The sequence below is a fragment of the Lissotriton helveticus genome, chromosome 7, assembly GCF_964261635.1.
Source record: "Lissotriton helveticus chromosome 7, aLisHel1.1, whole genome shotgun sequence".
Lineage (NCBI taxonomy): Eukaryota > Metazoa > Chordata > Amphibia > Caudata > Salamandridae > Lissotriton > Lissotriton helveticus.
In genome coordinates this window covers 501,595,256-501,607,349 of record NC_136068.1, presented here as the reverse complement: position 1 = coordinate 501,607,349, position 12,094 = coordinate 501,595,256, and the positions used below count along the sequence as shown (strand labels likewise).

At 41.7% G+C, this 12,094-nt stretch overlaps 1 protein-coding gene across 1 annotated transcript in view; it reads left to right on the top strand.

Annotated features, from left to right (window-relative positions):
* Positions 1-12,094, top strand: part of LOC144768681 (putative DBH-like monooxygenase protein 2) — a 335,111-nt gene that overhangs the window by 132,514 nt on the left and 190,503 nt on the right. The window contains exon 6 of the mRNA XM_078652511.1: positions 7,374-7,476. Within this exon, the coding sequence (XP_078508637.1) occupies positions 7,374-7,476 (103 nt within the window). The remainder of the gene's footprint in view (positions 1-7,373; positions 7,477-12,094) is intronic.

Here is a 12,094-nt window from a genome sequence, read left to right as displayed (position 1 = left end):
GTGGTCACAAGCCAGGATCAGCTGTGTCAAAAGTTACTATTTCAAGGTGGATTGCATCCGCTATTCAATTCTGCCATTGCAAGGCAGGCCATCCATTGTCAAATAAGCCTAAAGCTCATTCCACCAGAGCAGTGTCCTCATCTACGGCATTGTTCTCTGGTGTGTCTCTCAACAAGATTTGCCAGGCTGCAACCTGGAAAAGTGTGCACAATTTCACTCGGCATTATTGCCTGGATCTGGCAACGGAAGCTGAGTCAGCAGTCGGGCAAACAGTACTACGAAACCTTTTTAGATAAGGTAAGCCTTATGATAAGAGTATATTGTCTCTGCCATTGTATATAACTATTGTTGTGTACATGTATGACTCACTCTTTATGTTAGTACAGATATATATATATATATATATATATATATATATATATATACATATATATATATATATATATATATATATATATATATTTTGCACTGGTTTGGTAGGGTGTATTTTGGATTCTTCTTATGGTACCATCCACTAAGCATATATATATATATATATATATATATATATATTGTTTACTGCTAGCTACTCTGATTTTAAGCATGTGAATCTATGAAAGATACCCCAATACTGGATAAGAAAACGAGTTACTTACCTGTAACTTCAGTTAACCAGTATTGGTATTTTTCATAGATTTATATGCGACCCTCCCTCCTCCCCAGAGAGGCTTACCTTATCATTATGGCATATTTATTGTCACTTGTGCTACGAAAATCTGAGGGCTTGCCTCTCTGTGGGGAAGGTTCTAAGAGGGGGCTGCTGCCTGATTGGCTGGTTTCCAAGTTTGGTTCTTTTTGCAAAAGGACTAAGATAGGCTACTGTAGTGTCTTTGCTATCTACTATAGCCTATGGTGTGATGTTAATATGACTATACTGTATATGTTTTATTGTACCGCGAGACTCCCACCTTGTCGGCGGGGATGATTCTAAGCATGTGAATCTATGAAAGATACCAATACTGGATAACTGTAGTTACAGGTAAGTAACTCGTTTTCTTCTCTTCCATGGCAGACTTGGGACCCGCTCTGTTGACCCATTTATCCCCTGGATTCCTACCAGCTTTGTCTCACAAACTCTGTGTGATGCAGTCGTCCTTACTCTGGACCTTCTAGAGTGGGTTCCCACATTTAGACTTGCATACTGCACCCTTCTATCAACTAGCTCCGTGTTTCACTGTACAGGCGGCACCCAGGCCCCACTGTCCTGCCACATTACAGGCCCCAACTGGTCAGAAATTATGCCCCTGTTCCTTTCACACTTTTTGCTTAATCTTGCATATGTGCCCCTGTTTCCTTAGAGTATTTTCTTTTTCCAGCTGGGTTTCTGTCGTTTTGTTTTTCAAGTGGCCAACAAGACTTGTGTAGCACACATCACAATCTGATACACCTGTGGGTGTCTGGGTGAGTTCAGTGTATGGATGGGTGTTTATAACCGGCCAGATCTAGAGGCCCTGAACAATTTTCATTTGTGACAGTCCCTGTCTATCCTCATCCAATCCGTGGCCTCTCTGCAGAGCGTACAAAGTGATGATCTGATATGTGTCACTTGTAATTGTGGTGAATTGTTTGAAGTAGCTACACAGTTGAGAGAAAAGAAAATACAGAATGTGTTTACTTTGATGGTAATGTGAGGGAATCAAAAGGAAATACGTGCAAAAGGAGGCAGAGATGAAGAGGGTGGAAATGAAGCATCACAAACTGTGTGTAGGAAAGGGGCCGATGTGACTAAAGCAGAGGGAGAGATTGCAGAGGAAATTGATGGTAAGGGATGAATGGAAGTTGTTACTGGTGTATCTGATATTGAATAAAAATCAGTACTACCAAGCAATGGTCAAGCCAGTAAGTCTGGGTACTCCTAGGTGCATGCCATTGTTGACGTCTGATGTATTTGGATGCACTAACAGAAAACACAGATAGAGAAAATTACTGATAAGTTGGTATGCTGGCTCAAGCACAGGCTGCAAGTTCATTTGTTTTACATCATGGCCTTAATAACATAAACTACGCCTGTTGTAAAGGATTCCGAGTTATGCTTCCTTGACCACACCCGTATTAAAGGCCCCGTTCTTTTTCATCCCACTAAAAGCATTGTGAATCGACAAGTTGTTTTTAAGTTGTTTACTTCACCTCCAAACCTCTCCTGCTGGCTCTCCCCTCTCCTCTCCTCTCCTCTCCCCTCCCCTCCCCTCCATCCCCTCCCCTCCCATCCCCTCATCTCCTCTCCTCTCCCCTCCTCTCCCCTCCTCTCCTCTCCCCTCCCCTCCCCTCCCCTCCCCTCCAGGACTACAGTCTGATAAAATTAGAGATCACTACCGGGCAAGCGGTTATCTATGTATATTGAAAGGAACTGATCCAAATGGCGATTGGACCGTCGCACTTCTTTGTGGATTGAGTTGAAAACGATAAATACGCTCATTAATTATATTGGTGCCGATGGGTAAATCCTCCTGAGTATGAGGACAGAATACTATGAAAGCAAGCCTTGTCCCCGGCTGGGTAAACATCTCCCAATCGCACTCAAATATAAAATGTTTACATGGTCAGCGACTAGCTGCCGCCTCCCCCCCAATCCGGCACCCAATACCCAGGAACGTGGACACGAGACGTCTTTACTTTTTGGAAGGCGGGCGCTAGTCGCCCGGCCGTATTTATTAAAGTATGAAATTAAAAAAGGTTTTTTAATTGCATAATCAACAATTAATACAAAAATCAGCAGGACATTTAGATACACAATTCTTATCAACAAGTTTGAGAGCCTGACCTTAACAAAACTCTAATACATGTTGTTTCCTAACTTAGACTAAACATCCTAATCTTGATTTTTGTACATTTCTGGCCATATGGCAGGGTCACTACCGGTGTCAGGTCCTACAAGCTGCGCCTCCCCTATAGATGTGCGCATGCGCAGTGTTACCCCGGGAATTGCCCGGTCTACGCCCTGAACTCCATTTACCCACTAAAGGAGGGCCCTTACTCTGCGCCGGTGGCGTCATGAGTCCACGCGCGCGGGGTGGCTACCAGCCTAAGGAAAGCGTGAACTACTCCTACCCGCACTCCTTTGCTTTGCAGCATCCATTACCTTGCCCCTGGAGTTTTGGGAGTGGCCCGCAGGCCCCTCCCCCTGGGCGGGAACCTCCATAGGATGATGCCCGCCCCCTCAGACCTCAAATATGTGCTCACCGATAATGACCTTACCGCATGCCCCATACCTAATAAATACGACGACCTATGGGAAAAAATTCTAAAGGACAGCTACACTGGCTAATAAATAATAGTATCAACGTATAGCTACAAAGGGAAAAAGGCCTAAAGAGACTTGTATCACATATAATACACTTCACACATCGTTTGCTAAAAGGGGAAAAATTCCTAAACACAAGCATCACAAAATTTACCAACAGTTCCAACTCTACTACCCTGTGAGACCTGTGGAGCGTACCTCCAAAACTTACCATTCAGCCAGACATAAGAACTGCTACAAGACATTTTGTTCCAAGGGGATGGTGGGTGGGAAAATAAAGAAGCCCCGAGCGCGGGGCACACCGTTTCAGCGAGGGAGCGTCCAGGGACAAGGGGGTCTCCTGGGCGCTCCCCACCTCTTTATTCCCGAGGGGCCAGGCGGCCCCTCCTATAGCCCGCCCCCCCTGACCCGGACCCACTACCTAGGATCCGGGTCAGGGAGGCCGCCGGCCAATCGGCGGTGGGCCGCGCCCCCCAGGGCCCGCCCCCACCGCCGAGTGGCAACACAAGAGAAAGGGGGGGCGACGGTCGCCGCGCCGCCATGCGTGCGGGGGTCCGAGGGCCCCCCCTTTTCAATGAGTTCATACGTGTTGGAACTTTCATTCAATAAATTCTTTATTTGTATATTCTTTTTCATTGCTCAGTTTATTAGTTCATCGGATTTTACTTTTCCTCAGTAGCATCCATTCAAAACATGAATTTCTGCACAATGCATTTCGGGCATTACCCTTTGCCATGGGATTTATTCTGCAAACATAGAATTTACAGCAGCTCAGCACATTTTTACTTCTCTGAGTCTATAAATAATAATATACATGTCATATACAACGATTGATTGTTGTGAGTGCACACAATGGTGCAATAGAATAAAAATGGGGTGAAAAAAGCACTAATGAAGAGTGTGAGCGTTGGTGAAGAAGCTGGTGAATAGACGGGTTGCAAACACGCTCATATGAGAATGACTGGTGGTGATAAGTGCTTGTTGAAAAACGACAGTGAGTTTGACGAGAAAGAACTTAATTCCTGGTGATTAAACACCAAACGTGCTTAAGTGCTGCGTGCCTTTGTCAAACAAGAACAAGCGTGATTGTAGTAAAAAAACAGACTTGCGTAAAAACATCGGACTCACGAAGTCCTCGGCATTTTCAATTCTCCGTTCCCGTAAGACCTCTCTAAGTAAAAATTGGGACGGCATTTAGTACAAAACTGAAATTTTCGACGTGAAAGAAAGTGTGTGGTTCTCTAAAAAAGAGTTCTTTTGACATTGTGTCAGTGAGTTCTTGTTTCAATTGGTTTACTTCCTTATTTACTTCTTCCAAAAATTTAGAAAGTTCTTCTATAATTAGTAATATTAGGTCCAACAAGCACTTATTTAAAATGGTGTTCCATCTTTAGGTAAATCTGGTGTTGTTTTTACAAAGAGTTGATTTTAGAGATATTCTTAGACCCCTAGGTATCCGTTGCGCCTTATGATATTTGATTAGTGTGCTAGCATGCAGACGTTTCTCGTCAAACTCCCTGTTGTTTTTTAACAAGCACTTATCACCACCAGTTGTTCTCATATGAGCCTCTTTGCAACCTGTCTATTCACCAGCTTTTCCACCTGCGCTCACACTCCTCATTCTAGCGTTTTTCACCCCATTATCATTCTCACAACCATCAATCGATGTATATGACATGTATATTATCATTTATAGACTCAGAGAAGTAAAAATTTACGGAGTCGCTGTCAATTCTATGTTTGCAGAATAAGTCCCCTGACGAAGAGTAATGCCCGAAATGCATTGGGCAGAAATTCATGTTTTGAATGGATGCTACTGAGGAAAAGTAAAATCCAATGAACTAATAAACTGAGCAAGGAAAAAGAATATACAAATAAAGAATTTATTGAATTAAAGTTCCAACACGTGTAAACTCATTGACCATTTTACATTTGAGTGCGATTGGGAGACGTTTACCCAGCCTGGGACAACTCTTGTATTCATATTGAAAGGAACTGCCATCACAGTGGTTCCCTTCGGGATACACAAAAGTCCATGAGCATCCACCATTGGTCCTGATGACAGTCCACTAAACATTTGACATCTTTTCTTTCTCAAAAACACAAACTTCCAAAGCAGGAGTTTGTTTTTGAAAAACAAAAAACTAATGGCTCTTACACCCTGGGACTTTTCTCCCAGGGATGGAGAGTGTCATTATTGCATTTTTCTCTCTCTAGCAACCATGTTTTACTCAGTGGTAATGGACAGAAAAAAGAACATAACAAAGTCCCCCCTAAATAGGGCAGGTGATATAATGTTTTTCCTATGTTGACTCCTACTTCTTTGGGCCAGTTGAGGAGTTAACAGGGTCTCCATCAACAACAAATTTACAGTTTAAACATCTCTAAATGAGGCGAGAAATCCCAGAGTTTGGTGGAGGGTTCTCCATCGCAACACTATCAAGTTTCCTGTATGTCAAACTCTAACACAAGCCTTTTGTCCTACAAGTATATTTCTGTAAGCTTACTGAGAGTCCTGTGGTTGTGATCGCTGGTATCTTCTTTAGTAGGACATTGAGCCTCACCCAATAAGATAGCACTCTTCATCATAGGGTCCATATTTCACCCTGGTCCAGAATATTTTTTGATAGGGTGGGTTCTTCAGTAGGAGTTCTTTATTGGAAACCAGGTGGAACACTGGTTACCAAGGGGCAACTTCTGTGAAAATATACTATCCTGAGTCTTTGGAATTTTAAGATGATTGGAAGAGAACAGACACAACCAGTAATGATTTCAAGTCCTTTTAATGAAGTTTTTTCCATATCCTAAATTGATTGACCTACATTATCTCATTAAATTAGTTTGTATTTATTTATTTATTTATAAAGTTTTATATAGCGCAAACTAGATCCCGAAGGATATCAGAGCGCTTTACAATTTGAGGGAAGCGAAGGTAACCGATCAGTACATGAGTCAAATGGGGTATCTACATAGGCATTGAATCAAATAGGGCTCACATACAAGACCGTTTATAAACCTGGCGTAAGCAAAGAATGGGCTAGTCAATGAAACATAATGACATAAAGACATAAGGGTAGCAAATACAATAATAAAATACAAGATTAACAACAAATACAATAATAAAATACAAGGTTAACAACCAGTACTGTAGTATGTCCGAAGTGATTACAACTGACAGTCGCCCCTCTTGTTAAGCTATGTTTTACACAATAGGTGTATGGTGCACAGAATTTGAGAGGGAGGTTAGCTTCCATGTTTGTGGAAAGAACGGATAGGTAGCATAGTTAGGCATTATGAAAACACATCTTCACCACTGCCATTGTCCACCAACCTGTCTGTTTTTCTAAAGGTGACAGGCTTTGGTACAGTTCAACATCCACTGGCAACTGCACAGAGAGTGCCCTGTTCAGAGAGCAGGAATGGTCTTAGCTCGCAGTGAATTACATTGTAACTGTATATATGTAACTTGTTAGCATATTAAGTCCATCTTGTGTACCTTTTGTAACTTACCTGGTTCTTTTGTAAAGCGCTCTGACAACTTCGGGTAGAGTTTCCGCTATATAAAACTGCTTTAAATAAATAAATACAAAAAAATAACTATTCTGCAGTGTGTTGATGCATTCCATAGAGAAGGTGTATCTAGCCTCTTTCTCTACACATCCATGCTGCAAAGTGCTAGTGTTGAAATCATTTCAAATGCTGCACCTCATTGTGCTCCTCTTTTTATTTCTGCTTCACCACGAAATTTTCAGCTGCACCTGCATCTCCTGCCATTCTCCTGACACCACTCCCTCACCTGCACCAGCACCTCTCATCCATTCACTCAGTTACCACCACCACTGCCACAATAAACTCATACCTATTGTCTTTGCCGATGTTTGTTGAAAATTATTCTTGCGGGGAGAACCACTTTTACCTCGAAAAGAGACTTGGACTAACTGATTCACAATTTTAAATCTCAAAATCCTTTGCAAGAGGGAACATTTCTGCTGGAGTCCGGGCGGGGGAACCACTTGCAGCTAGCTCTATGAAAACAATCTAAGATGTCTCACTAATGTTTAACTTTTTTCTCTACCTCTCTTTTGATGCTCAGGCCTTTCAATTCCCTGGCAATGTTGGGGTATCTATGGGGGCTGTTGGAGATCCTTCCTACATCATGCTCGAAATTCACTACAACAACTTCCACGCCCTGCCAGGTACTGTAGCTGAATAAGCTAATTACCGCTGTAGTGTTGTATTGACTCAAAACACCTTGAAGCCATTCACAAAGTCAACATTAAGCTCCACTAACAGGCACACAGGAAATGTAAAGGTGTTTAAAATGAAATCATCACTGCATTGTATAATCCAAGTTCTTTACAGCCAAAAGCATTAAGACTCATAGAGAAAGATTTGACAATGCATAAGATATGCAATAAAATGATAGTGTTTCATTTGGCTCCTCCTTCCTGACTCCATTAATCTTGAACCCTTACAGCCATGCATTTCCAGGTCTGAGTTTTGACAGTTCAGCTGTCAAACAGACCTACTGCTAACAATATACATCAAAATACCTTTTTATCCAACTCCTCAAACCAGTAGCGATCTTGGGCAAATCTTCTTCAGCGATTGGTTTGAGACTTTGTCAACCGTGTCTTAGTTCAGCCAGTGGATTATTTATTCTTCGCCTAATGCTATTAATTGTTTTGGGGCGCTATTTTCTGCCTCCAATCAATTGCTTATAGTCATCTGCTTTAGGGACTACTTTACAGCCAAAGCCCCCACACCCTCCCCCGTTGGCTCACCTTGCTCTCATCCGAGTTTTTTGCTCTATTGTACGAACACTAAATGCGTTAGTACATTAAATCCTGACCTGTTGGCTTTGCCATGGCATTTTGTAGATGATTGTTAAGTTGGGTGGCGAATTCCTTCCTTGCTGCTCAAATCAGAACCTCTGGAGTAGTCCTTGGCATGGCACTCTGTTGTTTCAGCACCACCATCTGCACAATCTGTAAGGGCTGTTTAAAGCCAGTCCATTTGTAATCACGCCCAGGGCTCAGGGCTCATGTCCTGAAAAACTGAAGTAAGGTACTCACTAAGTTATGCAGAATGGGTGTGACATCACAGTGCATGACAACACCGCCTGTGACATCACAGGAAGTGACATCATAGCCTGTGACATCGCATGTGGCATCACAACCCATGACCTCTCAGAAAGTGGCATTTGATCTTAAGACCTCACATAAGTTTAGCAGGTCTATCATGAGTACATTTGAGTGTATTACTTGTCAAGTTTGTTTATTATGTTTTGGAACTCCGAAGAGGTCCACATAAAAAGATACGTAATACAGAATATTCATACAAATACAAAAAACAATAACAAAATGTTATCAAAGTACGAAATAATCAATGTAACACAATTAATAAAACCCTCTAGTAGATATCTATGAAACATTTAAAAAAATGTAAAATACAAAAACAGAACATTTCATTAGGAGAATTATATAAAGCAAATAAGAAAGAATTGGCTGTAAGGATATTCAATTTTAAACAAATATGTCTTAACCACTTACTACGAAATGGACGAAGTGCAGGACATATAAAAAGAACATGTATAAAGTCCTGGGTAGACAAATTACAAAAGTTACAAATTGCAGAACATCCATACCACCTAGCCTTAAGCTTGTTAAGAGGGAGTAGATCATGCCTCAAAAGCAGCCAAAAACGCCGTATAGCGTGAGAAAGGTTCCAGGCTACATAGAGTTGCTTGCATTTTAGTACATAAGTATCAATGAGAGGAGATATTCCCTTCTTTGCAAGGATAGATTCCCAGTCCAACCTGAAACTGAGATCCCAAGAGGCCTGTTTCAAAAGTAATTTTAACTGTAAGGTAGACAGAGTAAAAAGAGTGCTCTCCTCCAATTGTAAGAGCACAACAGCCCTCCTGAAGTTCTTCACGATTAAGGAGAATTCCCTTAGAGTGCCCAACAATTCTGACTTCATTAGGTGTCTTAAGGTCCCCACTTCCCCTCTGGCCAAACTGGCTACCCAACGCACTAACCCTGCCAAGCCCTGCACCCAGCTACTATGGATACCGTATTCAGGTCTTAGGGACGCCACTGTGAAGGAAGTGTTAATGGAGGCTAAGAACCGTAGAATTTTTCCTTCTGTAATGTGTAAAAAACCCCATTGCCCTATATCCACTATTTCAATCCCGTACAGAAGGGATGATGGGATTTTTGCCCTAAAAACCTCTAACAGGTAAGAGAAATATCTTCTTCCTGTGGCAGAGTACAAAGCACTCAAGCTTTTACCTTGAGAAAGGGCCTTCCGGGAGTTATTATCAATGTGGGCCTTGTCACTTAGGTTATCAGATATTATTTTCCCCAGGAAGACATAAGACTTAACCACCTCCAGCCTATGACCTCCTACAGACCAACCAAAATTCTCATATTTTGTTTTTTTCCTCCCTGAAATACCCATAATTTTACTTTTAGCTATATTTATCTTTAGATAGTGGAGTTCAGCATAAAGGTGTAGAGCATGTAGACGATTATTTAACCCTCTGGGCGTTAAGTCTAATATAAGGATATCGTCTGCATATAACAAACAGGAAATTGGAGTTCCCCCCAGTGAAGGCGCAATACCATCACAAGCAGATAAAGATGTAGGAAGATCTGAAACATATAAGGAAAAAAGCAAAGGTGCCAAGAGACAGCCCTGCTTTAGTCCGTTGATGGAGGGAATAGTTCGGGATAACCCCCTTTCCCGCCCTTGAAGGACTTGGCACCATGTATCTGAATGGAGGGCCTTAACCAAATCTAATAGGAGAGGAGGCATACCTAGAGCGGCTAGTTTTCTCCACAGCAACGGCCGATCCACTTTGTCGAATGCTGTGGAGAAATCTATAAACGCCGCATATACTCTTCCTCCACGAACCCTTACATATTTATCAGAAATTATCTGTAGTGCGGTGAGGTTGTCCAAAGTGTCGTGTTCCTTACGAAAACCTGTCTGTTCTAGAGGTAAAATATGATTCCTCTCAACCCAGTCGTTAATAGAATATAGGAGACATTTGGAAAAAACTTTACCAATTGCGTCAAGAAGGGCAATTTGCCGATAATTCTTGGGTTCATTCCTGTCACCCTTCTTGAACAATGGCACCAATATGCTCCCTTACCAAGACGAGGGGACAGATTTATTCAGGAAACAAAATCTAAATATAGAGAATAAAATTTTGCTCCAGGAAACAGGGTCCTGCTTCAGGACAGATATAGGGAGCTCATCAGGCCCCATTGCACCTGAGAGGCGAAGTTCTTTAATGGCGATTTCAATAGTTTTTTCAGATGGGAAATCTATTGGAAGATCACTATCAATATAGGATACCACATTCTCAGCCGCTGGCCCATTACTGGCATATAAATTAGTAATGTAAGTAATCCAGATTTGCTCCGGAATGGGAATAGGACGGGAACTAACTCTAGTTCCACAGCCTTCCCCAATTATAGACCAGAATAGTCTAGGGTGACCATTTACTGCGGCCTCTCGTAAACTGATCCAGAAGGAATCCTCTTTTTCTTTTCTTATTTTAATCTTGGCCCTTCGTCTCCTTCTTTTTAGGAGGGCTATTTTTCGGTATCTTTCGGGGGATCTAGACAAGTATTGCTCCCTCACCAGTTTATTTATTTCCTTATTTAGGGAGATAATCGATCTGGGGAGTAAGGACTTTTTTATAATTGAGTTGGATTTTCTTGCGAATGATGTGACCTCCTTCATAAAACCCTCAAAGGAAATTAATTCAGCCCCTAGCCAATTGTGGAGATCTTTTAGCGTCATATCTAGAATATGTTCCAGACCCCTCATGGCACTAGAGTTCCAGAAACACCTTCCGGTTTTAGCACCAAAATTGACCTGATCACCATTAAGAGTCCAGGGATCAGGAGGGGGCGGAGATATAGAAAGGGTTAAAGTAATTATCTTATGGTCACTGTAAACAGACTGTGAGACCACCAGATCCCTTAGAAGATGAAAAATGCAATATTCAACGGTTATATAATCCAAAATCGATTCACTGTGAGTGGATTTATGCGTAAAAGAAGCAGGAGTGTCAGTGGGAAGTCTTCCATTAACTTTAATACCCTCGATTTCGGACAATTCTTGCAGGAGCAATTTCCCTCTCTTATTCGTTCTGATTTTTTCTGGAAAAAGAGCTTGTGGGATCTGGAAATTTTCCTCTTTGAGCTTATTTCTAAATAAGTCCAAGCTTAAATTGGAGACTTTGCAATTAAAATCGCCCAATAAGATTACATGAGGGGAGGGGATTGTATCCTTAATTTGTTTAATAAAGGCAAAAACAAGTTTTAACACTTCATTAAAACAGTCATCAGGGGGGATATAGGCATTTATTATTACCAGGGGGTGTTTCTTTTCCACGTTATCAAGACTAAATAGTGTCACAGCCTGAAAGAGGTTACTCGGGTCTAAGTGGTGTGAATAATTCCACTTTATTCGATTAGACAGCAGGCATGCAATTCCCCCTTTAGCGTGTCCCCTCTTGGAAGCAACAGCCCCTCCTTCTAGGACGATATAATCCCTCCCCACAATCATTTTGTCCACACACCACGTCTCTTGAATACAAATCACATTAGCCCTCAAGGAATAAAGATATTGCATTTTTTCAGGGCAATTATTAATTCCAGCAGCATTCCATGAAATCATTTTTAAGCTGTTGCTAAAGATGAGAGAATAATTTGGGATTGTCCAAAATTTTACCTGATAAGGCGCCAGGTAACCAATTCCATTGCTGACTATCTTCTACTTTATTTCCATTAAGGG